This window comes from Melanotaenia boesemani, chromosome 12, assembly GCF_017639745.1.
Source record: "Melanotaenia boesemani isolate fMelBoe1 chromosome 12, fMelBoe1.pri, whole genome shotgun sequence".
Lineage (NCBI taxonomy): Eukaryota > Metazoa > Chordata > Actinopteri > Atheriniformes > Melanotaeniidae > Melanotaenia > Melanotaenia boesemani.
Genome location: NC_055693.1, coordinates 7,040,609 through 7,067,481, shown reverse-complemented (window position 1 = coordinate 7,067,481; position 26,873 = coordinate 7,040,609). Strand labels below are relative to the sequence as shown.

At 39.4% G+C, this 26,873-nt stretch overlaps 2 protein-coding genes across 4 annotated transcripts; both read right to left on the bottom strand.

Annotated features, from left to right (window-relative positions):
• Nucleotides 1-1,016: 1,016 nt before the first annotated feature.
• Nucleotides 1,017-17,793, bottom strand: trim45 (tripartite motif containing 45). The gene is made up of 8 exons (XM_042002624.1): nucleotides 17,042-17,793; nucleotides 16,196-16,484; nucleotides 15,899-16,044; nucleotides 14,438-14,754; nucleotides 5,150-5,279; nucleotides 3,807-3,921; nucleotides 3,505-3,631; nucleotides 1,017-1,576 (listed from the first exon to the last, which is right to left on the bottom strand). The coding sequence occupies exons 1-8, from the start codon at nucleotides 17,518-17,520 to the stop codon at nucleotides 1,422-1,424; spliced, it is 1,758 nt and encodes a 585-aa protein (XP_041858558.1). The 5' UTR covers nucleotides 17,521-17,793; the 3' UTR covers nucleotides 1,017-1,421.
• Nucleotides 17,794-18,818: 1,025 nt separating this feature from the next.
• vtcn1 (V-set domain containing T cell activation inhibitor 1) lies at nucleotides 18,819-26,717 on the bottom strand. 3 transcript variants are annotated; one of them, XM_042000928.1, is made up of 5 exons: nucleotides 25,311-26,717; nucleotides 24,023-24,087; nucleotides 21,147-21,497; nucleotides 20,637-20,888; nucleotides 18,819-19,233 (listed from the first exon to the last, which is right to left on the bottom strand). In XM_042000928.1, the coding sequence occupies exons 2-5, from the start codon at nucleotides 24,084-24,086 to the stop codon at nucleotides 19,121-19,123; spliced, it is 780 nt and encodes a 259-aa protein (XP_041856862.1). In that variant the 5' UTR covers nucleotide 24,087; nucleotides 25,311-26,717; the 3' UTR covers nucleotides 18,819-19,120. The 3 variants fall into 3 exon arrangements, with proteins under 3 accessions (XP_041856862.1, XP_041856863.1, XP_041856861.1); XM_042000929.1 differs by lacking the exon at nucleotides 25,311-26,717 and adding an exon at nucleotides 24,842-24,898; XM_042000927.1 differs by lacking the exon at nucleotides 25,311-26,717 and adding an exon at nucleotides 24,377-24,794.
• Between the last annotated feature and the right edge of the window lie 156 nt (nucleotides 26,718-26,873).

The following is a 26,873-nucleotide window of genomic DNA, read 5'->3' as shown; positions in this document are numbered from 1 at the left end:
TTAATGCCTTATGTTTACTGTTTCTGAATTTCAGCATAACTTTTTATGGCAAATGTTTGTGTCAGTTCTCAAGAGTGCACTAAAACATGCAGGTTATTCCACTCTCATGCACTAAATCATCACTTGCAGTTGAAGAAATAAGCAGCCCTTTCGCACAAAACATCCATATGGCAAGAAATCCCACTTTGTGCAAGAGAGATGACCCTTGGTGGACCCTGTTGTGTGAACTCAGGACCTTACCATGTGCAAGCAAGGTCCTACCAAATGTACAAGAATTTTCCGGGCCTCAACTTGGGGGCATTTGTTGGGGTGGAGACAAGTTATTGCATTACCTACCTTCTGATTGGCCCATTTTCTTCCTTTGGGAGAGACAATGTGGTGGCTTTAGCAGCATTTAAGTCTTATACAACTAACAAATGTACAGATAACGTTTGTGCAATGCTCCATCTCTGAGTAACTGCAGCACAAAAACCCAGCTTTTTTTTTTACTATTTGCAGCTAGGTAGCTGCTGAGAATTGTTGACCTAACAAAGTTTCCGTACATCTTGCATAAATAAGTTAACTTGTTTTCTGTCTGGTTAGCAGAAATCAGGTTCACTGTGACATCAGAAACTGAAAAGCTAACTGTAGCACAAGAAATAAGGAATAATAAAACCAGAATTATACATTGCTGGAAAACATAATTGGTCACCTTTGCAATGAGGTATAGCTGGTTAGGATCATGCTTCTGTGGAATGAGCATCACACTAATCGTGTGGGTAGCGTAGTATTAGAACAGTACTACCTGAGTGTGCGCATGATTCATTGTGCTCCCAACATGTGACACAAATCTGATGCATCAGCTTTGTTAAATATATTTTATGTGTTGTTGCTCATCTTAGATTGTATGTATTAATGCTCAGGCCTGTTAGAGAGCAGATTTTTTTGTGTTTTATTATATAAAACCTTAGAAGTGATAGAGAAGTTTCTTTTCCACATTACTGTTTATCATTCTGCAGGTTTAGTATTTCCTCTGAATTTAAACTGTAAAAAAGTACTCGTGTCATTTTTGCTAGTTCAGATTGTAGCACCTGATAGATTAACAGCAGGTTGATGTCTTCCCTCAGTAACAGAGGTGTTTTTTTTTTTTGCTTTTTTTCCACTGCAGTTGATTTGTGCTTTTCTCCTTTCTAAGCTGTTAGCTGGACCACTATAAGGCCAACAGCTACCAGCATGTTTGGCAGAAGTGAACAACACACAGCGACTTTGATGTCCTGCCTCACTCGATGTGTCGAGAGTCTTTTCCCTTGTCTGACCTTTAAAAGTCTGCCCAAGATTCACACTAACAGCCTGAAGCTTACCTCCCTGCTGCCCTAACCTTTCGGTTGCTGCCATCCTTCATGGACTTTAATCATCTTGACACGACTTGTCTCTGCGTCACATCAGAGCTCCACAGTTCGCAGGTGGCTGCGAGGGGAAACTGCAGCCAACACGCTTGTAGGCAAACACTCTGACTTCTCCACGGTGCTGCCACAGCAGGACCAATGAGGCTTCCTGGGATGTCCCTTATGTCCGTGACCGCAGCCTTTAAATCCCCCTGCAGCCAGACAGACAGGAAAAGATGTGGCAAAGCATCAGAGGTTCTACAAAAACTGTTAAGAGTGGATGAAAGAGAGGCAGCAGTTAACAAATAATACACTGAATACACTACTGTGCTGTTCAAACAGTTCATTTATAGTGAAGTCATGTGTGTTTATGTAAAATTATGACTGAATAAGAAGTGCAGGAACCACTGCAACAACAGTCTAAAACAATGTTTTATATGGTTTAAGTTTGATGAACTGAAGTATTAATGGAAACACGGCTTCATATTAAGTCTGATTAGAAGATCAATGTTTTCCCATCTTATTTGCAAAGAATGATTACACAACTGAACTATACCAACTACTTGAAGAGATGCTACATTTGTACTTAACTAAAGAAAAAAAAAGTTTATCATTTACACTCACTGACCACTATCAGCTCCACCTTGATAAAACTGGGTTGCTCTCCCTTTTACCTTCAGAACTACTTTAATTCTTGGTGTGATAGCTCCAACAAGGCGTTGGAAACATTCCCCAGAGATGTTGCTCCATATTGACATGACAGCATTACACAGTTGCTGCAGGTTTGCATCTATGAAGAGAATCTGTGACTGTGGAGGACATTGGAGTCCAGTGAACTCATTGTCATGTTCTAGAAACCAGTTGGGAGATGATTTGAGCTTTGTGGCATGGTGCATTATCCTGCTGGAAGTAGCCATCAGAAGATGCTACACTGTGGTTATAAAGAAATGAACATGGTCAGCAACAACACTCAGGTAGGCTGTGGTGCTTAAACCATGCCATGTTGGTATGAAGGGGCCCAAAGTGGGCCAAGAAAAGATTTCCCACATCATTACATCAGCAGCTAACTGAAATGTTGATACAAGGTAGGATGGATTCCTGCTTCCCTGTTGTTTATACCAAACAACCAACCCTACTAATCTTTTATTGTCCAGTTTTAGTGAGTGTGTGAACTGTAGCCTCGGTGAGGTCTTCTGCTGCTGTAGCCCGTCCACAGGTTGAATGTGCTGTGTGTTCTGAGATGCTATTCCACACATACTGGTTGTAAACAGTGTTTAACTCAGTTCCTGTTGCCATTCTATCATCTCCTACAAGTCTGCCCATTCTCCTCTGACATCAACAAGACATTGTGGTCCAGACAACTGCTGCTCACTGGATGTCTTCTCCATTTCAGACCATTCTCTGTAAACCCTGGAGATGGATTTGTGTGAAAATCCCAGTAGATCATCAGTTTCTGAAATAGTCAGACCAACAACCATGACACGTTCAAAGTCATTCAAATCCCCTTTCTTCCTCATACTGATGCTCAGTCTAAGCTTCAGCGAGTCTTGACCATGTCTACATGACTAAATGCAGTAAGTTGCTGCCATGTGATTGGTCGATTAGGTATTTCTTTTCAAAAGCAATTCGCCAGCTGCAAGCAATTCCCTAAAGGACCTTAGTCCTTTAAAAAATTTCTCATTTTCACAGTAATTTTCCTCACAGCTTCACTGCAGCTTAACATGAAAGTGCTTCTGAGCTTATTCATGACAGGGTGCATGACATATGCACCATTAGCATGAAATAGCTCTATATTACTATGTAAAGTATGGTAAAAAATAAGATAAAATTGTTTTTTTTTTCTCTCTACAACATGAAGTTCTCATATTAGTTCAAACTAGCCTGATTAGTGCACTGTGCTTTGGTGTTTTTTTCTGTAGTTAAACGTTTTGCATTAAGTTCTCTTATTAGTGACAGTTAACTGAACCTGGAGCTTTGAGAGAAGTTGCATTCAACATTTCTTTTACTTTGTCAAGGTTCAGTGTCTCCACCTACATGTTTGTGTTTGTCACACAGAAGAGAAGCTGCTGCATGAACAGAAATTAGATCAAAACATGGGAAAAGTTCTTTCAGTTTTTTCATTTGCCTCTGGTGTTCCTACCTGGCATGGTTCCTGGACAGCCACAGCGAGCTTCTTTAGCTCCTCCACTGGAGCAGAAGGAGCAGCAGTGAAACTTCCCGCTGTGATGCCTGAACTTTCTCTGAACATCCAGAATAAAAGGAGAACCCTGCAGGAAAACGAGGAGACAAGCCATGAGCTGCTAGAGGCCATGCTCATCCACCCAGATGTCAGCTTTACACCATTTCAACTTTAACAATGAAAGAAAATAAACTGAACAAAAGATTATACTTTAATTCACTTTAGTTTAAGATAAGTTTTCTGCAGTTGGAATAGTTTTGTACCTTGACATGTTGGGCTTTGACACAAACCCACACAGAATAAGCGCCGGGCTCCTCGGGTGTGTAAGAAACACGGTAAGTCCCGTCAGTGTTGTCATCTACTGTTGTCTCCACCTTGCTAAAGGAAACAATGACATATACTTATAAATAAATAAAAAAAAAACACATATCTCTAACAAAAAAGACTTAGAAATAAATTTAGCCACTCAAAAATAAAAGCTAAGATTATATGACTTTTCTCAGCTTCATGAGATCAAAGAGTTATGTGACTACAGTCTCAATTTTTATCTTGTTTTCATCAGCACCTGCTAGTTATGAGCTACTATCACCAAAATGTGACATCATTTTCCCAAGCTGTCTGCAAACCGGCAGGGAAAAAACAACAGAGGAAGGTGGAGTACAAATATAAACATGAAGAGCCAAAGATGATCTACAAAAAGTTCTGTGTGGAACCTCCTTAAAAGAAACAAACAAATTTTTACAGATTCAGTGACTCCTCTGCCAGGTAAAGCTAGCATATCAGACGTCTACCTCAACTATTCAAAGACATTAGAGAGAAAAACATCCAACAGGAGTCAAATCAGCAGTTAAACTGCTGGAAACCTTGTGATTTAACACGATTTCTTCATCAGGATTGGGGATTTCCAGCAGAAATACACTTTTAAAAACACTAAAAAAGCAAAAATATCCCAACAGCAGTTTTATATTTCATAGCAAATAACGAGATGGACCTAACAGTCATTAGAAGCACATTTAAACAGCGACAACATAAAAAGAAAATACTGTGATCGAGACTGAGATTAAAACGGTAAATAAATTGGGATTTTTTCTATATCGACCAGCTCTTAACATTAACATGATCTGCCTTCAGTAGGTTATTAAATGGTAATTTATTAAAAAGGGATTATTTTACGAGCTGTTGTGGTTGAGTGATGCAGTTAGGAATCACTTATTAGTCGACCCCACATTGTTACCACTGACTTTTTAAAAAGTGAAATAGATAAGCAGAAATTAAAATGATTCATGTAATATGGATGCAAATTATTAAGGTTCTAATCTAATGAAAGGGAAAAAAGTATAAAACACAGGTGTGAGGTGCGCTCCTGCTCTGAGCGGCTCGCAGTAAACGCTTGATAAATCTCGTCACAAATGCTGCAGTGTGAAGCTAATGTTCTCTTTACAGATTGAATAAAACCTCACCAAGCCTCAGTAGTCATTTCTGACCAAAGCACAAAATTTCCCTTCAAAAAAACCACAAACCAACCAGAGCCATGAGTGCCTTGCTCCAGGAAACGGGTGATTGGCTGCTTCAGAAGTGCCGCTAACAAAGCAGGCCATGCGCTCACCAGCTTTTCTTCTCTTTGTGGACGATGCTGACGAGGACGTGCTCTCCACCTCGAGCCATCTGCTCTCCGGCTGAGTCTCGGCACACCAGGGTGAAGTGGCTCCGCTGGCCCTCTTGGCCCTGATGCAAACCTGTGAGCGTGAAGGGGGAGGAGGTTAGAGGCCAGACAGCCTGTGCTGTGTTCCTGAGTTTAAAAAAGACTTCCAGGTGACTGATCTGATACATCAGATAGGTGGAGTTTTGTTGACAGAGCCGCTGTTTCTGTAGGCTGGGTCTCATTTTATCTATACGGTTGTTATCATACTGCAACTTAGAAAGTACTACCAAAAATTTACCTCTCTACAACACATGGAGACATGATGACTTCCAGTATCACTGAGTCACTGGTGTTTCCAGACAATGTGACAGAAGACAGAAAATTCTACGTTTACATGTGAATAAATAGCAGCCTCATGGGGGAAATTAAAAATAAATTATAGTTAATCTAGACCGTTAATACAGCTCACAGCAGCTGAAGCATGCAACATTTTCTGTAATATTTGAAAAAAAAGAGGAAAGAAAATGTCATTAATGTGGTAACACTGGCCTCCACAGCATCTGGTGTTAGCTTGGCTTTTTATGAGATGCACCAAAAATTGACTAATTTCTAATTAAGCAAAGGACAAAGTCAGAGGGAGAGACACAATGTTCTGCAACAGAAATGACTGCTTCTGCAGCTACTGAAAACGGATGTGAAGATGGCAGAAAACCAAAATAAAAAATTGTGTTTCACAATAAAAGCGGCTCTTTGTTTTTAGTTGTTTTATCTTCCCATTGTGGCTCTTGTGGGGTAACTTGCATCAAACATTGCATTTGCAATAAAAACAGTGCACAACATCACTTTCTCCCTTCTTTTGGTTTCTTTAGATGCTTAGGAACACTTAGATGCTGAAACACTCAGTTTATTTAAATCAAGGTTGAACACCCACCTGTTCTCTGCTGCATTTCAACAGTTTTTATTTAGAAGTCAAAATATACATCAGGTTCTTTTAAGCTGGAATCATGTTTTAATATTGTATTTAACTTTATTTCTTGCATTTAATCTATTTTATTTTAGATATTCCTTCTGCTTTTATTTCATTAAGTGCATTTCTTTTAATCTTTATTTATTTTTTATTTATTTTATTTTCTTTTTTTTAATGCACTTATCTGCACCCTGCTGTAATGATTTATGTAAAGCACTTTGAATTATCTTGTACATGAATATGCTATACAAATAAATTTGCCTTTAGGATTTAATTTGCAGAGTAATACACAAATAGTTTTTGTTTGGAATTAGCTTATTTACACACGACTGTATTCTAAAATAATTGTGCGCACATTTTCTTTTTTAAACTACTTGTCACGTTTATATGACTACCTCAGTTGCAGCTGCTGCAGTCCCTTGGCTGAAGAACCAAGAGGTTGCAAGAGGTGGAGCAAGCCTTGGTTCATACCACAGCTCAATATTAGGGAGGGAAATTGGGTTTGTTAATGTTAGCTTCAGTTACATTTTTACATCCTTATGTTTTTTTGTTTTTTTTTTTGTGGGCTGATCAGCCAGTCTTTAAGTTCACCTTTGTCTCATTTTGTTTAGTTTTGGTTTGTTAACAGTTATTTTGAGTAAACTTAAGTTAATTTAACCTAATTTATGGGCCCATTTTCGATTATTTTTTGGGTTGAAGAGAAAACCCTCTTTTTTACTTTAACCTGTGCCCTATCGTCCTTTCACTGCTCGGTTCATCACACTGACCTGTGAGGACAAACCAGCAGAGAAGACATTATTACAGAACTGTGGTAGAAATGCAACCCTAGTCTTTTGAAGAGCTCGTCCAATAATCTATGCCGCTCAGTTTCTTTTAATCACATAAGAACCAGAAATCCTGATCTCTTTAACAGAATCTCAAGGCTGGAATCAGCACTGCACGACATTTCTGTCGAACCATTGCTTTATCTTAACCTGAGAGTTTGCCATGGCCAGTTTACTACTTCAGAGGCACAACGGAGCTGCTCTCTTTTACAAAGTCAAGCACATAGAGTTTAGAGGGAGAATCTGACACCAGCTGCTCACACAGCAGTTTAAGGGGACATCTAACTGGGTGGCCACACACCAACTCATGCTGGTTATTTGGATCAGGAGGCATAGGACCATCTGTCACAACAGGTGTAGGAAACACCTTTTAACCAGCAAGGTCAATGTCTAAAATGAGAATGATCCTCTCTAATGGAAAGTAAGGATGCAGTCCCACCAACACAGCGCCAGTAACCAAACCAAACTTCAAACACACTGCATGAAGGGGTGCTCTGAAAAAGGGAAATTTCATATCCATGTGTTAAGGCACCACCACCAAGAAATGTTTGATCTAAGAGAAGCATCAGAATAGACTCAGATGCACCCGAATCTTGCAAAGTGCAGATATTTATAGCAGATTTTACCAAAGCATTAAAAACCATCTATGAGCCTGTTAACACATGCATCAAAAATCAGACCATCTGATTTCCAGCGCTATCAGATTACTCAACTAATCATGAGCCTGTTGACATGATCACTAACATCCAATAAGTGAGTAATCAGACCGACGCCTTTACATGTGCTGTGCTAATCTGGGAGCTAATAGGTTTGCAAAACAGGCTACACGCTGCTGATCGTTGTTTATACTCCAACCGCAGAAAAGCACGCTGACTTTAAGGCGGCATAGCAGACTTTGGTCTTCCACTTTTCTGATTTTATATTTTCTTTTCTGGTCACATGAGCTAATGCAGTGGTTCCCAATCTCAGAAGCCAGCCCCCCAGGGTGGGCCCAGAGCCAGCCTGGCTAAAAGACTTTTAGTTTTGCACTTCTAGCAAAGCATGGACACATTTGTGAAAGTACTAATGGGTAAACAGACATTTCAACAAGCAAAAAAACAAATCAGAAATATGACAAGACATGCATTTCCCTGGGCTTGACCTGTACAATGGTGGGTAATGAAGAGCGACCACAGTGTGTCATAACAGAAACATTTGACATAATGAAACAAGTTACAACACCGCTTGGGAACTTCTCATGCTGAACAAAGAAAAACCTGTTGATAGCTTCAGAAATAAACTACTAAACTCAACTCACCTCATATAAAGTATTGTGTGGGGGTGGGAGCCTTTATGTCGTTGTTGTCAATGAAAAAAGGGGCCAGCAGAAAAAGTTTGGGAACCACTGAGTTAATGATTTGCAGGTATACATGCACAATGACAAAGTATTGGGGAAAAATCTGTGTGTTAATCTGATTTTTCATAATCACATCACCGTCATTATCAGATCAAGTAATCACATTACATGATCTTTCCACATGATCATGTGATAAGTCCAATAACCAAATCAGGGTTTTGGAGAGCATGTAAACACGTTCTATGATGAATGCTTTAAAGATAAATGGTTTTAGAATTAAAATCAGTACACCATGAAAATGACATAAATCTACAAAATAATAACATACATATAACATAAAGGTAATGTTTTAAAGCCCTGTTAGCTTGTGCAGATACAGTCTCCTCAAACTGTTTGCTGACAGTAGTGCAAATACAGAAAAGGAACTTCAACCAGCAGTTAGTGTACATATTGACACGAGTGTCCTTTTGTTCACAATACTTAAGAACAGATCAAGTAAAAAGACTAAATAGAACTACTTAAAGTTACATATTTAGCTTGAAGATGGGAAGTCAGCTACAGTCTGACCAGGCTTCTTACAATACAAGCTACTAGTTTCCATTACAGGAATTGCGAGTTTTACCATCTGGATTAGAGGAAGAATTGTTGCTACCAGACTAGTTTAAAAACAAAAACAACTAAGAAAAGATGCACCAGAGTGAACTTCAGAAACAAATGTGAGCCAGAACATTGTCATCTGCTAAGATGGTGCTCCTTCGACAGTTTTCCATATATGTTGACTCAATTACGTCAAAACTATCTCGGCACAGTTTTTTCAACTCCTCCAGAAGGACCAGCTGCTAAAGCTGCTCTTTAGTTAACGCTTTTTTTTTTGGACATGCACCAACAATAAAATGAAATCTCCTTCTAAAACTTAAATATACACCAACACAGAGAACATGGAGCTGATAAATAACACAACCCTTCATTAAGTGCCCACAATGTCAAACACATATTTGCAAGTATAAATCAACACACTAAATAAATATGCAGACAAGTTTTTTTTCCTCACACAGATGCAGACACATGCCAAGGTGTAAAGAAACACACCTGAGAAAGGAAACGTCACTAAACGAAGGACAGAAGGACCTGCACAGACTGCACTGCATGAAAAGAGGCACTTTATCATTTAGACACTCCACAAAATGGACACACTTTTGTCATGAGCCTCTGAGGACTTCACACCATCCCACCCAGAAAACAACCCCCCACTGAGAAGACGTGCAAGTCACTTTCCTTCTGAACATATGGTGGCTGCAGCCAGTTTCAGTGATGACTTCAGCTGCAGACCAGTTTTCCAAAACCTTTGCATCTTTCATTCTGCTCTGCTTGCTCAGGATATTCATGCGCTGGTGTGGCGTTGTTGTCGTGTCAAAGCAAACATCATTTGAGTTGATTTCAATGATTAATGTTGCTTTGCATTTCCCTGTCAGACTCCATTAGCTGCTCAATAACAAATGATCCCACTCTGTGTTTTCATCTGTTATTATTCTGTTTTCCAGCAGCTGCAAAAAAACGTTTGGATGCTGATGCTGCCGTTGCTAATGAAACCACGTTCACATGCTGCCTCAGAGATGATGAATAGGAGAGCTGTGTAGGAGGATGAGCCCCTGTGAATAATGGAACATCCCCAATGTTTACCTGACCTCCTGCTAACAGTTTGTTTCTATATCTGTACAAGTTAAAAAAAAAAAAAAACAAACATCTGATCCTGACGCCTGAACATTAAGACCACCACTCATTTCATTATATTTTGCTTCAAATGATCCAAACTTTACTAGAACCTATAAAAGTGACCATAAACAATAATTCTTCAAAGTTTTTGAAGGAATTTCAAAGTTTTTCTTTGGATAATTTATCTAATTTTTAGCCCAGTCCTTTATTAGCTTATTACTACCTTATTATTCAAGCATAAAACAAGGCACCAACTCAATAGATGGAACAGTGTTGTTTCTGCACAGACAACAACTTAGCAAAGAACCAGTTATAAATAGGATCTTTTGCCATTTTGTACGTAGCAGTCTGTCACAGAGACGCATCATTTACTCCCATTTCTTAAGTTGCATCTCCAAAAATGGCAAATATAAAAGTTTGACAGAAAGAAAACAGCATTTCTGCACCGGCAAAGTGTGAAAAGCATGGTGTGCAGTGAGTCCTTATATGAGGAAAGTTAACAAGAAGAGGGTTAAAGAAGAAGTGTCAGCCTCACTTTAAAAGAAACTATCAGCAGCAGATTAACAGGATCTGAAAGTGATTTAAAAAACAAAAACAAATCCAGCAGGGACCTGACACAGAAGCTTCCATGAAGGCCTGAAATGGTTTCCATGGAACAGTAGTTGTCAAGGATAATGGTTAAGGGAGAAAAAGCTGAGGTATGCCAAATGACTGGACTGGACTGAAAATTGTTGCCAACATGTTTAAGAGTGATGGCTCCTAACCAGAATCCAGACATTAACTTTAATGAAAGTGTGTTGACAGAAAACAGAACAAAAGGCAGATTTACTCTGAAGAGCTCATGTGTGACCAGCAAAAGGAAGAAAACAGAAGAAGCCACGACATATTTATTAGCTGCACAGACCACCGTCATCTGCTGCGCTGCCTCTTTTTATGACCCTTTCTGAGAATGTACATTATCATCTCCTAAAGTCACAACTCAGAGGTAAAACAAAACTCTGCACTGCCCTCTAGTGGATTTATTCCTTCAAACATGACAAGATTAAAGATGCATGGGAGTATGTAGGTAGTTGATAATGTGTGAAATGGATGTTCCTATTTACATATGTGGATGAAGCAGAAACGAACCTTCAGAGGGTTCAAACTGTGCTGAAAAACAACACCTCCACACAGTGACTGAAACAAATTAGTTTTATAAAGGTTTTCTCTAAAGATGGAATCGTTTCAAGATAATGTGTGAATCCAAACAAAGATGCTGTAGTATATACAGTACGTCAGGCCCGTAAGTGCCGCTGAAATGCTGCCAACGAAATACAGAAACAGACAATCAAACACAAAGAAGATGGCGGCAGAGAACTGAGCTAAAAAAAGACACATTTGTGTGGACTGATGACAAGAAGATGTGGCTGTAAAAGCCACATTATATTCAGTAGCTTCTGCAGGATGAATGCAACACTAATCTACCACTGTCGCAGCTGTTTGCACATGCAGGTTAAAGGAGCAAAGGGTGTATGGTATCACTGCTTCAGGAAAGAAGCATTTGGATTGTAAATACTGAAACAAAATGTTGCCTTTGGAAGAAAGTGAATGACTGAAAAAAAGAATAAATAAAAATCACAGTTTTAACATTTCTATAAGCTAAACCCACTTAATGAAAAAAAAAATATTTAAAGTTTTCATATTATGCATAGTTCACTTTCTAAAGGTTTTCTAACAGTCACGTGCATCATAGCCTGTGAATGAGGCCCCAAAATGAGAAAATTCTGTCACCTCTCACATGCTTGCTCCACTTTTTAGCGAATGTGTGCTCAAATGGGTGAATCTGAGATATTTCCCTTTGTGACCTCATGAACAGAAATAATCACTATGCCCGGTACGGGATACTGCCACTGACTCGCCCTCCCAGCAAGCTGAGCCTGCCCTCTAAAATCACAGAGCGGGCGCCAGCGAAAGCCAGATCCTCTCCCAGAGAACATTTAAAGGTTCACACACAGAAACAGCCCGTTTTCTGTAGAGCTGACTAAAGCTACTTTTGGAATGACTGAAATTAAGGACCAAGGCTGAATTAGGGGCAAGACACTTTGAAAACAATGTTGTTGGACCTCTGACACCCATATGAAATTGATGAAAAAAAGTATATGGGACCTTTAAGATGTGGAAATCAGAACTTTTATACAAGACTGCTTATCTGCTTCAACCTCTTCACAGAAAATGTGGACCACAGCTCTGCTACTGTTACCAAAGCTCTAACAGAATTACTATTAAGTGTATTTATGTGTGTGTGTCGGGGTGTGAGCTTACTAAGCAGAGTTGGCGACAGCTGATACCATTAATACCAGCTGTTTAAGGTCACAGCTCACCTGTGCTGGGAAGCCTTGTGGTCGGCTCCAACATTTTAAAGCCTCTTATCGCACATCGAGGTGATAGTCATCAGTGAGCTTCTGTGATTTCTACACAGAAATCTGGCCTTTATCTGGCCCTTTAATGAGAATGTCACACTGCTGATAGCAGCCACCTTGTGAGGGACAAACAGCTTAATGCTAGGAGAAAAAAAGAGCTTAAATCTATTACAAGTTAGTACAAAAAGGATGTTTGGTTGCATAGAAATGTCAGTGCAGGACAAAGAGCCATTCAAGCCAAACACAATGAACACAATGTAATACAGCGCCATTAAGCTGTACAACAAAGGCTTGACACAACACATGGCACGCTGACCTTTAAGCAAACATTAGCACAATTCTTTGCCAACATAACTTGGCAAATAAGTCTGTATTTGCTTTGGTTTTCCATTTCTCATGAGTGAATAATTGCTATTCCAAGTAATCCAACGCTGGGACAAAGGAAAAATCCACCAGCTGCTTTTGTGTTGGAAAGATGTGAACAGTAGCAGCTGTGCTTCAGTATTTTATCGCTGCATTATCCCACTCTGTGCTATTTATCCGCCAAACATTCCCTCACTCAGATTGACCATTTTCCTTCTAAAAGCCTGAAATTACATTATTACATTACAGTCATTTAGCAGATGATTTTATCTCTTGCCTGGACCCAACTGGAAGGTGTTAATGTTTATAAGGAACTGAACTCTGGTCTCCTGCATAGGAGACGGATGCTCTGCCAAATGTCCTGTTGTCACTTGTAAGCTCTTTTAATGGTGTGTGTGCATGGACCTGTTCTGTTTGTGTGTAAACATCCACTCAGTGCGTTGCCTGCAGGTCTGTTTAATCACCTCAACATTCCTTCAGCTACAAAGGAATTTCAGCCTTTCAGCCAAAGCACCCACAGAAGGAACAACAGTCTTTATCCGCTCAAGGAGGACTCAGTCTGCACTGTGTTTCTGTGTGAAAACTATCCTCTGTGCAGAAAACTGTAGTTTAGTTATCTAACTTTACTTGCCCCACATGAACGGTGGCCTCCACCCCCTTTGGCATTTTTCTACAACCTAATATATACCATATTAAAATGGAATAGAAATAAGGAACTTTTGTCCATTTTTGGAGAAATCCCTGCAATCTCTACTGTGTAAAAACTTCCCCTTTCATTCATTTGTTCATCATGACAGAATAGCTCTTTATCTTTGGCGAACTTTTCTATAACTTGGTGTTTCCCCTGTTTGCAGCTTTATTTTCTTCCAGAGACAAACATTTCTAAACTTCTTTTATCAACAACATAAAAACAATGCCCTTTATTTTTTTTGTTTTTTGTTCTTGCCCCTCTTTCTCTTTTTCTTAATGATGGCTGCAAGTCTCCTGGAATGTTTTATTCATGTTCATCTAGACAAAACTGCTTTGGGTCCTACAAGCTGAAAGTGGTGTAACAGTCTTTAAGTCATACCACAGATTCTTAAACAGATTTGCGTCTGGGATTGAACTTGACCAGTCCACCTAACAGTGAGCCAATGTCCCAGTCTCAGTTCTCTGGAGGACTTGCGGACACAGCCATGCTTTACTTTGGAGATGCTATTATTAACATAATTAATTTTTCTTGACCCTCATTTGTTTAAGAAGTCTCACAGCTAACGTTTTTTTTTTTTTTAATTCCAGTGGCAACCTGTGAAGCTCTGGTGAACTCCATGCCCAAGAGGGTTAAGGCAGTGCTCGGGAATAATGGTGTCCACACAAAATATTGACACTTTGGCCTCAATTTGGATATTTTCACTTAGGGGTGTACTCACTTTTGTTGCCAGCAGTTTTAACATTAATGGCTGTAGATTTACTCTATTAAAAAAGTTGTACACAGACTACTTCACGTTGTGTCAAAGTATAATTTTCTTCAGTGTCGTCCCATGAAAAGTTATAATATTTGCAGAAATGTGAGGGGTGTACCAACTTTTGTGAGAGACTGTAAATGAAAACCTTGGAGCGAGTTAATGTAGCAGAAAAAAAAGACAGAACATTTTTCCGTTATCTGTTTACCTTCTCCCTCTATGGTGCACCTGCTGACGTCCACCACCTTAGAGTTGACCACCCCAACCACAGGGTAACCCTCCACCTGTCCTGCGGGTTCCCTTGGCAAAAAACAAATACTGCTACCATCGTCTGGGGCAACTGTTGCTGGGTGGGGGTCATAACTGCTCTCTACCAGGCTGGTGAGTCTTCTCAGGGTCACCCCTTTGGTGCTGAGGATTTCAGCCTCAGACCCGCAGCTCAGCAGACGCTCTGCAAACTCCACACTGCCTCGGACGTCCAGCAGGGCCTGCTGCAGCTGCGCCCTCTGCAGGTGGAGGTGGTTCCTGAAAACAAAGTGTGTGTTGAAAACAAGTGTGTTTCATAATCTGCTTGTGACTCAGTCATGTGGTTTAGGGCACATGAAAACATACTGACACATTTATAATACCTAACCAGATTTAACTGATTATTCTATAACCAATAACCAATTAAAATCATCTATTTCATTTTTTTAATTTAAATATAATTTAATAGGTCTAGTTTAAGCAAAAGAAGCAGTAATAATATGAAAGCAAGCAAAAAATATATTTAAAAAGTCTGTTTATTACAAGAAAAATCAAATATACTAAAGAATTTTAGTTTTCACTCTGACAGCTCTAAACAGTCCAACAGTCACGAATGTTTGACTGAATGTCTACCAGACACTACCAAACTGTCACAATCTCACCGAGGAAAGTGATGTTCTCATTTTCACATGGGGTGTCATCCAGATCAATACGGTTTAATGTCAAATCCTGCAGTCAATAACTCTAGGTTCTCAGGTGTCCCACCTCACCTGCTCACTCATCCGCCCATCCATCTTTGTAAACGCAGCTTTCTTTCACATAAAGTTCAAACTGCCCTTTACATCCAAACCATGATCAGCCAAAACCACATCACCTGGGGAAGTTTCTGCAGAAATACAGTTTTCTGAGATGTGTTTATCACTGAAGTGACTTTAAGCCGGGAAACAGAATGAAAATCTGTTGGATAATTTCCTTTGAATGCTGATGGCTAGAGCTGCTGCTGCAGCCCAGAACACAACTCAGGGAAAAGATGAAAATATTAAATAATGGTCAGAAATTGTGAATAAAAACAGCAAATAAACAGACTGTGGTCACTGTTTAACTGCTATAAACAGACTGCCGATTTCCCCAAAATGGCTGATCAATTCCACAGCTCTGTGTGTAATGATGTTGGTCCATTTTCCCTATTAGTTGGGTTGCTATGACAACTTCGCAAACAAAACAAAGCAAAGCTGTTAATTAAACGTGGCTAAACATGGTAAACAAACTGTTCTGTGTGCAGGCATGGCACAATTCAAGATACCAGCAGCAACCTAAACAGTCTGACTAAAAGTTAAAAAGTTGGAAAATTAAAAAAAAAAAAAAAAAAAGTAGAGAAGCATTTGCAATGGGTTGCAAACAAAACTAGAACACCTGATTATACCTGCGTTGGACCCGCAGCTCCTCCAGGCGACGGAGCAGAGAAAGACAGTGGGCCTCCACAGCGCTGGCATAGCCTCTTGCAAACACCCTGATCTCATTGGCTGTTGTGTCCACTCGTACCTGCAAAGTCTCTTGAGAAGTTTCCACCTGTAGGAGAGAAGGCAGAAGAATTTAGTTTAAAAAAAAAAAAGTCAAGCTGGACATGGCTAAAAGTTTTTGCATTGTGGAGATGGAGAACCAAAGGACAGAAATGTAGATATTTGTCAAAACATGGAAACAAATGCAGGTTTCTGAAGACCTTCTGCAGCAACTCCTCCAGCCGCTCCAAGCGAGGTCGCAGACATGCGTTGACCAGCTCTCGGATGCGGTCACCATGACGATCAATGACATCGTGTGTGGGACAGCAGTAGTGGTCACGGTGCAATGTGGCAGCGCATTCCAAACACACAGGGAGGTCGCATGGCTGACAGAAGAGCCTGAGCTCCTGGCCGGGGTGGAGGGGGCAGAGGACGGGACGGCAGAGACGACCGCGAGCCTTCAGGTCCTCCAGAGCCTGAACTGAGTGAGACGCTGTTCGCTTCTGCCGCCTGCAAGCAGCATAGAAAACCTATTCAATTAAAGGTGTCCTTAAAAATTAGTTGAGAAAATGAGTCACCTGCTGCTAGCCGCAAAAGAAAAAACTAAACACATCAGAAGTTTTAAATGTTTTAAATGAAGTTTTATGATGGTTAATAACTTTTTGGGAATCACCTTGTTGATGCATCAGTGCTTTTCAATTTCTGTCAAAACAATTTTATCTTTGGCATTGTCATTGATGCAACTTCAAAAGTTAAAACAACTGTGTTTTTCTGATAAAAATCTAGTGAAATACAAATGAAGACCAGTTTAAAAGTTCACAATAAAGTCTTGCTCCTTGTAATCAAATGACAAAGATATAAGGAGTGAATCAAGACATTTGATCAGCATTGTAATAGAGGTGTTGTGTTGGATTGGGTTAACAGGAAGTAATTTACTTGAAGATGATGATAATTAACTTTACAAATTAAAGAGCAAAGCTATGTAATGGAAAATAGAAGAAGAAAACAAACATACTGATAACGCAATGATAACACATCCTTCAATTTCTTCATATCAAAAGAAATACCTGTGCGCTTGGCAGCAGAACTCACACAGGTTGACGCAGCACACCTCGCACCGGCTTTCCGCATCTCCCTCGCCGCACAGGTCGCATCCCAGCGAGCCGTCTGTGACCAGAGTCTCCAGGAAAACTTCGTCAAGGGCCAGGTGGTCGGTACTCAGCCCTGCCGGTCCGGACTGAGGGATGTCCACCTCGGAGTCGCAGTCCGGACAAAGTACCGCGATGGCGGCTCGGTTCGCATCCGCCGCCTCACCGCTCTTGCCGTCGCCGTCAAGGCGGCAGCTACGTGGAGAACCGCAGAAGGGCTCCAGCTGACCGATACAGTCTGAGCAGAAAGTGTGCAGGCAGGGGAGGATTTTGGGGTCGCGGTACAAGCGTTTACACACGTTACAAACCGCTCTGGGATTCACCGACACGGTTTTTTGTTCTGGTTCTGAGTTTAGTTCTGGTTTCTCTGCTGTTTCTTTCTGTTCAGGCTGCGACATTTTCTGTTTTTTTTTTGTGACTAATTGTTCGAAAAACAAAGCAGTTAAACCCACCGCGGAACTTACCGAGCTCCTCAAAGTTTTTAAAGGTAAAATAAAACTTTCTTATAACATTTCATTTGCATAATAATACTAAATTGTCGATGTTCCAAACTTTGACTGTGGAAAAGCTCAGAATTCTTGTCTTTTATTACCTTTTCACCTTTCTAATTAAACTTTTCCCGAGGAAAAGTGTGCTGCGTTCAAAGCTGCATGGGAAATACGACACCTCACTCACCAACAGACCAATGGGAAGCTTCTTTTTTACTATCCGGGATGGTCCAAAAACTTTAAGGGACTCTGACTGCCCCCATCTACTGGCAGGACATGATAAAATGCTAATTATAGCACAGGTAAACCTCTGAAATTATTATTCTCACGTTGCACGTGAACAAAAATTAGTTTTTAGAGTTTTCTGTGTTTTAGTGCTTATGCTGCTTTCTGTTCTGTATGGTCCAAAAAGGAAAATATTGGATCCAATGTGTTTTCTAATGATCCCTATTTTGTTTTTGTGATTGTTATTTATTTATTTTTTACCATTATGCATATGTTTGGACACAGTTCCCCATTTAAATTGAATGACTGGTAATATATGCTGGAAAATGGAGCCAAGAACATGTACCCCTACACACTGGGAATGTAAATTGGGAAAAATCATTTAGCAAAATGGTAATATAATACATATGGAAGTAGCTGGAGCCAAAACTACCTAAATTTTAAAAGTTGTACCTGTGGGGGATCAAACTGATCAGACAGATGTATCAAACATTAGATTGCAGTGATTCATGATGGGGTGTTTACAGCTGCCTGAGTGATTCAGAGATTATTTATGATCCCCTCCAGATTTCAAAACATGAATGCAATTTATGTAAAAAAAAAAAAATAAATGGTACCAGAGTCTGTCATTAGGATTAAAACAATAAGGTGTCCTGGGACAGTTTCTTGTATTGTGCTCATTAACATTTTGGTGATCAATTTGTATACTTAATATTGGATTTTGAATACACAGTGATACAATAACAATCTTGTCTATCTTGTCAATTTAACCCTGAAACAAAAGTTAAGGTTTACTCGGAATAAACCAAGAATCTCTGCCATCACATATAGCTCAGTACCACAATATGTCTGATATCATTTAATAACTAAAGGTTTATGTATGTTGTGTAGCTATATTTTATTCACTTTGCATACATACCACATTTTCCTTTTTCTAAATTTATTTTATGCTGGACAGACAAGTAAAAATCAAAACTCAAATTAAAAAGAATTTAGAATAATTTATTGACAAATAATTTTGCATTGCTCTTCAGTTTATAATCACCTTAGAGCTGACACGCATCTAATAGAAGAAAAAGAAGATACAAATATAAACTGGTCAACTATCATCTATAAATAAAAGGCACCACAATAAATTATTCAGCAAAATATAAAAATCTGTAGAAACTTGTTACCATAACTTATTTCTGCTGTTGAATTGTGACAAAGCCTGTCCTTTAATGAAAGACAAGGGTGGGGTTAAGAGAATTTTTCAGTTTTATTTAACACATGTTTGTGTGTTGCATTAGGTGGTATAATAGGTGCAGAGCAGACTGGTCATGGTGTTCAGATAAACTGAAGCAAAGAGGGTTGAAGCAACACTGAACGCGAAGTACGTTCCCCCTGAAACATCAGCACCTGCAAAATACAGCATTAAATATTAAAATTGATTTAGTCATCTTCAGTATTATTTGCTTCCAATTATTCATGACCCCTTCCATTTTTTCTTTTAATATTTTTTTCTCATTTGTTTATTTCCATACTTTAAACAAAGAAGTTCCCTCAAGGCGTCACCTACATTAAAAGAATATTCCTCTAACTTAATGACTGACAGCCATGAAGGAGACTTGTCAGAGACAAGAATGATTAAAGGACATCATAGGAGTTTTTTGTCCTGACAGTAAATAATGTCTAATTTATCCCACGTTTAATTATAGTATATATTATAGAAGAAAATAATTAATAATAAATGCAAATGTCCTTTGAGCCTGCAACAGAGGACAAGTCTTTAAGAAAATGACCCCACTTTTTCCTTAATTTGCAACTGGATTTAAGGTTTTCTAGACCAGTTTATGGTTTGGATCTTATTGATGTGAACTGTGAACTCTTGGCATCCAGAATGACTCAAATTAATGAAGGGAATTAGATCAGCTGCCTGTAATCATGAAAAAATAAATGTACTACGCCACAGCTGACTTTACAACTAAGATGTTTTCCAAAGCATAAGAAATTAGATTTTAAAGTCTGAAGCAATCCACATATTTCAGGTGCCTAAACTAAGCTAACGTGGAGGGAAACTGAAAACAAAAAGGAAACTAATCTCCCTGTGCATCTGAAAGTGAAATTAAAAGGGTGCTGTGTGTCTTTAAAGCGTGATCCAAGAAAAAAGGAAAAGTCACATTTTTTAATCTGAAGTCTTTATTTTGCCCTTTAACAAAATGCAATAAATAAATAAATAAATAAAATAAAATAAAAATCGCCCTTTTTCCATGTGATATGTCAAAATTATTGTAGTGCATCATTGTATTATTATTGGATCCACCAGGGGGCACAAGACAAAAATCTGATTATGTACAGCAGGGTTTTGAGCAAAGTTTTTACCATAAAATGATGCAAAAGGTCTCAGAAACTGTTTGTATCATATAAGATACATACGGAAATAAAGGTTTAAGTGAGAGTCAGTATTTAATGAGTCTGTTTTTAAGAACCAAGATGATGAGAATCAGAATGACAAACTCATCAAAGTCCTCAAAATAGGTGGTGCCACCAGTTATGTTGTGTGGCCATGTCCATCTTTTATATGGAGTCCATGAACTTAACCTAATAGGTTTTTAGTTCTTTACACCTAAATTTATAATGCACATGTATTCAAAGATGTAAAGGGGAGGAAATCTTATATGGAGCTACAAAAGCATCACAGTATAACTATTTTTAACACGGCTCTTCCCATTTATGTCAGTAATCAGCAGTCGGTGGGAGATCAGCAGAGAAGTTTCTTTATTTCCATGTATCTAAGGCATGGAGTTGTTATGAAAGCATACCTGTTATGGTTGCCTCAGCGATTGCAGTTACTAGATTATTTTCAATCCTGCAGCTGTAGGTGTCACTGCTCTGGTCTGCATTCAACGTGCTGATAATGCTGAATATCCCTGCTGAGCTTGTTGTTAAATTTGTGGTTGCATTCAGGACAATCCCAGTTTGGTGCATCCACGTGACATTTGGTTTAGGAAACCACCTGCTTGCCTCAGCCGTGAGGGTGCCGTTAGAGAACCTGAATGTGGCGGCTGAATAGACTGAAGGGGATGAAAATGGAAAGGAGGAAGCGTGAATCTCTGCTGCCAGATTAGTTCCAAGTTGAACCAAAACTTCTCCAGAGCTGTTTCATAAAACTGTATAGCATTTGGTTAATGACATACACAGTTGGAAATGTTTATTAATGCTGATAATACATGCTAAACAGGAATGTTTAAAGGTCAGGGTTATACTTTTTCTGAGAGAGATCATTTTTCAAAGTAAACATGGAGTGAAACTGGAAGGACGAGTCATCCTACCTGCTACTCTGAGCTGAATGTTGACCTTCCCTCGGCCGGCCGAGGAGCTGATGCTGCAGGTGTACTCGCCCTCGTCACTGCTCCTCACGCTCTGCAGCAGCAGAGAAGCGTTTCCTGTGGCAACAGCATCTGAGAAGAGCTGAGCTCTCCCTCTGAACTCTGAGGCCTGACCCTGAAGAGCCGGTGCTCCATTCTCATACTGATAAACCTTCAGCCCCTTCTTCTCCCAGGTGACTGACACATCACTGAGTCTCTGTTGAACTTGTGTGGGGAGGTAACAGCTGAGAAGCTCGTCTTTACCGAGGTTGGCTACGGGTTTTGTGTTGCTGCTCATCACCTTAGACGTGGATTCTGTGGACAGAGGTTCGAAATTCCTTTATTTCCTCATGTGGTTCCCCATTTGCTGGAACATATACAGCAGCTACTGTTCCAGGGGTCCACACTCAACAAACACAACATACATATTACAGAATGCAGGCAAAAAATGAAAATACAAAATACAGAACATGCTTTATATAAGAATAAAACATGCATATGGTTAAAACTTATCAGTATGTGCTGCACCTGCCGCACCAAATCACCATGATTTCTTAACAGTCATCAGTTAATATTAAAATTTGTTTTCTGTATCCACTTAAACTTATCTTTACCTTGTAGCTTCAACTACAATAGCTGGCAAAATATTACACTCTGTGGCAGCAGTGCTATTTAATTTAGTCCCACAAGGGCTGCAGTCCTTCAGGTTTTCATTGTCTCCCTGCTCCAAAACACCTGACCCACATTAATGAATCATTGTGCAGAACTTCATATGCTTTGGATCCATTTAATTAGGGTCAGATGTGTTGGAGCAGGGAAACGATGAAAACCCACAGGACTGCAACCCTTGTGGGATCGAACAGAGTACAATAACTGTAAGAAAATAAAACAAACTAAAAACTTCTGTCTGTTTCAGGAAATGGGCAGATTGGTTAAGATGATAGAAAGGCAAAAGAAACAAATAAGCACTGGCTCTAACCATTAAGCAGATCGGCTACGACAACAGAAGACCACACCGGGTGCTACTCCTGTTAGCTAAGAACAGGAAACTGAGGCCAGAACTGCACAACAGAAGATAGAAAAACACCTGGTTTGATGAGTCTCCATTTGGTAAATGACCTGTATTTATATAGCGCTTTTATCCAAAGCGCTTTACATCATACATCACATTTACACACACATTCACACACTGATGGCAGAAGCTGCCATGCAAGGCGCTCAACCACGACCCATCAGGAGCAATTTAGGGTTCGGTGAGCTTGACAGGCTGAGGATCGAACCGAATTTGGCAGAAACAAGAAAGCATGAGTCCATCCTGCCTTGTATCAATGGTTCAGGCTGCGGGTGGTGTAATGGCATGGGGGTTATTTTGCAGGCACACTTGGCCCTTTAGTACCAACGTGGCCTGGTTTAACCACCAAAGCCTATCTGAGTATTGTTGCTGACAATGTCCATCTCTTCATGACTACAGTGTAGCATCCTAATACTTCCAGCAGGATAATGCACCATGTCACAAAGCTCAGATCATCTCCAACTACTTTTTTGAACATGACAATGAATTCACTGGACTCAAAGAGCGTCCACAGTCACCAGATCTCAGTCCAGTAGAACAGCTTTAGAATGTGGTGGAACAGGAGATTCTCATCATGGATGCAGCTGTCAAACCTACATCAGCTGTGTAATGCTGCCATGTTAATATGGAGCAAATTCTACGAGGAAAGTTTCCAACAACTTGTTGAATCTATGACGCCAAGAATTAAGTCAGTTCTGAAAGTAAAAGGATCCAACCCGGTTCTAGCAAGGTGTCCCTTTAAAGTGTGCGGTGAATGTAAATGTTGCATTCTAAGGCAACACTGTGATATTTATGTGATGCACCAATAAGATAGTTATGGATATCAAATCAATTTTGTCCCAGTAGAATAGAAATGTGAGGAAACTCTTTAACCCATAAGAGCCCGACGTGACATATTTGTCACATACAGTTTCTGAGACATTTTGCTTCAATTTATAGTATAAACTTTGCTCAAAATCCTCTTGAACACAATCTGATACTTGTCTTCTGTCCCCTGATCGATACCCAGAAGCAGAAAACCATATTATAATATTTTTAATATATCACATGTTAATAAATGGTAGATATCACGCCCCCCCCCTGACCCCCCCCCCCCCCCCCCCCCAAAAAAAAAAAAAAAAAATGTTTATTTTTTTCTTACATTTTGTTAAAGGGCCAAATAAAGACCTCATTTTTAAAAAATTAGGCTTTTCTTACCATTTTTTCATGGGTCGGGCCTTATCGGGTTAAGCAGAACCTCAGCACAAAAGTTAGATAAAAACAGATATTTCTGACTTCATCTCAACAGCAAGAAGCAAAATATGCCGCAACCATATATATTCTTCACTTCAGTGTGTTCAGTTGTTGCAATTTGCAGTTTGTATGGCTACATGTCTCCTCGTCCAACACGATGGAAACCTACGTAAGGACAAAACCTGAAATATTTGAGCAATCTGTTTGAATAAACCTTAATGAGCTGACTTATGGATGTTTCGTCCTACTAACTTCTTTTGAAAATATTAACTTAAAGCTTTTTGTGCAATCAAGCTTTTGTTGGCAAACACAGTTAACGGTAAAGATAATTTATCTGAAATGGGTCATGCGACTTTAAATATTCCTATAACACCACACAGGACACAACACAGACAAAAAACTTGGCTGTATGTCACTAACCTCAAATATTAACTGTATTTTAGTTTAAAACAAACATGTACTGAACACACCCATGTATCCCCTCAGGTGCTGCAGAGCCATCACTTAGGAAAACACACAAATCCATGGAACTTACTTGAGAAGGCCAAGGCCAAAATGAGGATGATGAGAGCCGCAAATAAAACGATGAGGGTCACCATACTACACAGGGAGAGAAATGCAAACAGAAAAATGTGAAAGGTAAATAGACAAATGGATTAAAATCTACCTGAAGATGAATTTCACATCAGCTAAATATATAATTGTAGGAACTAAATATACCATGGATACCATGATAAAATCTGAAAAATCCCCTTAGACTGTGGTTGTTAAAATGACTGGCATTAAAAAATGAATGAATAAAAATACAATATATTCAGAAAAATTGTAGTATAATGCAAATCTACATTGATTTACTCTCTAATGCCATTTTTAAATCTCATGACCTCACCTGTAAAAGATGATTTGACTGATTGTAGCCATGACTCCTGATACAACCTCCAAAATACCTCAAACAATTTGAGTTCAGTCAATTCATTCTGCTACTAACATCCACTAGTTTTCCAAAGAAAATTCCTGCACATGTTCCTTCTGTCCTCAGCTTACACAGACTGTCTCCTGCCTCCCTTAATGCACTTAAAACACAACACCATGAGTAAATATTACATTTAAGGCGTGGTCCTTGCTTCGTTGTTAGATGAGTCATTTATCTTATCAAAGTTATACAAAAAGGCTGCTCATTTAAGCAGCTTGGAATCCTGATAAAGTATCATTTTAATGCATTGTTCATTAAACAGCACCAGTTCATTGTAACTGGTTTACTGGTTGTAAAGTTCATTGCCAACAAGTGTAATACTTTGGGGACTGGTACTTTACACAAGGAGGGGAAAATTCCTTTTTGTCAAGCAAAACTCACCTAAACACAAAAGTAAGATCAGACTATAAATTTGACATTTCTCTTCCTGCTCTTTTTCTTCTCTCTCCCTCCTCACACTCTGCCCTGCTACCTGTCCTGTCATCTCTGAGCCTCTCTCTGCATTTCTATTCTGAATCTTGGACCATAGATCTGATCAGCTGGTCTCTCAATGCAATTGACCAAATTTATTCAAACCACAAAATGGGCGTAGGGGAGCCCGCTTGTCCTGGTGGAACGTGATGGATTCCTGGGGGGTGTGGAAGGTCATGTGTCTGTCGATTCTTTCCGTTGAGGATGCAGAGGACATCTACAGATTTGGATTCATGTTAACTTGGTTTCTGCTGTTTGGAGCGGGCGGTTTCCTGGTGTATCGCAAATTTCGGACACTAGCCACTGGCAAGCTGCCGGATTTGTGTGCTGGTGTGTGTCGAGCTGTGAACAATCAAACTTTGGCATTGCAGGAGCTTACTTGTAAACTGGGTGCTATTCTAGCTCAGAATGGCTGGGTGCGATTCTGGAGCTCGTACGCAGGGTGGACACCAACTTGGAGAAGTTGTCGGCTTGGCTGGGTGGAAACTGAGGAGCTGAATTTCCAGGTCCTCAAAGTTAGTTATTACAAACCGATTAATTTGAATTATTTGTAGTTTGCTGACATCATACTGGTGTCAGCCTGACTGTGGTTTTTAACCTTACTGGGGATGAAAATTCAGAAAAAATGGTTTAGTATTAATTTGAACTTTTTAATATGCAGTCTGTATGTGTGCAGCATCCTGAATTTGCAGTTTAAAGTAAGAGAAAACCTCAGCAGACAAGAAACATTTAGAGTAAAGTTAAGCAGGTAAATTTTATCTTTTAAATTAGGAACAGAGGTACAAAAGCATGCAAAACATGTAAACTTCCACTACAAAACAGCTTCAAACTGTAGCCAACTTGTCCTTGGCTTCTTATGTTAGTGAGCCTCAATGATTCTACAAGACTTTGCTGCACAAAAGACATGTGCATGTACAACAGAGACAACAGGAACTGACTAGTAATTTGACTGACCATGAAATTTTATCACAGTTGGCATGCAACCATGATTAAAATAGTCTAAAATTAAATTTTCTGTATGTATTACCATTTTTATTTAAATACCTTAATGATATATTTGTGTTTTCTTATTTTTTTTTTAAACCAAGATGTCTTGACATGTCAAGAGCTCATTTTTGCAATGAGGGAGATGCTGCCTCACACATCACACTGCCTCCATCAAACATTGTCACAATGCAATAAGCATTGTGTTCCCTTCACCTTCTACACACTTTGACCCTATAATCTCAACTGACCGCTGTAGCAGGGTCAGCGCTAACAGATGTTTCTAATCAACTGCCAAACAGACACTTGACTGCTAGTACCTGAGGTATCAGATACTCAAAAACAAGTCAATAGCAGAATAAGCTTTATGGCATTAGCAAAAAGATTTGGCAAGTTTTTCATTGGCAAAACCAACATTTTCAACTCTGCTAATCACAAAAATGCATTTTCCTTACAAATGTGGCACCATTCAACCCTTACGTTCTCCTCAAGCATATTTATTTAATTTCCTTAACTGTTTGTTCAGCAGTGTGAATTTATGCAAAAACTGTTTATTTATTTAGTCAAACATTTGAAATCCAATCCCATTATCCTCCTCTATTTGAAATGATATAAAGTTTATTTATTTTTTCTCTCATGGCTGCCCTCTTTGTGTGGTGTATCCAGTGACGTGCGGTCAGGGGTGGCAGGCGTAATATTGTCTAGTGATCTGTGTTATAATTGTATTTTCTGTAGGACTACAATCATTTTGAACATTTTTAAAGAAAAATAGCTGAGTTTGTGCAGCTCCCAATCAAATACAGGGCAGAAACCTGGCCGAGATGAGGTAATGGTGAGCTGAGTCTCACCTCTGGGTTGTACGGCATGTGCTTGCTTCTGTTTCTCAGCATGTCGCCAATATAAAGTTTACAGAACAATTTATTATACTGCATAGCTTTCTACAGCCTATGTAATGTCT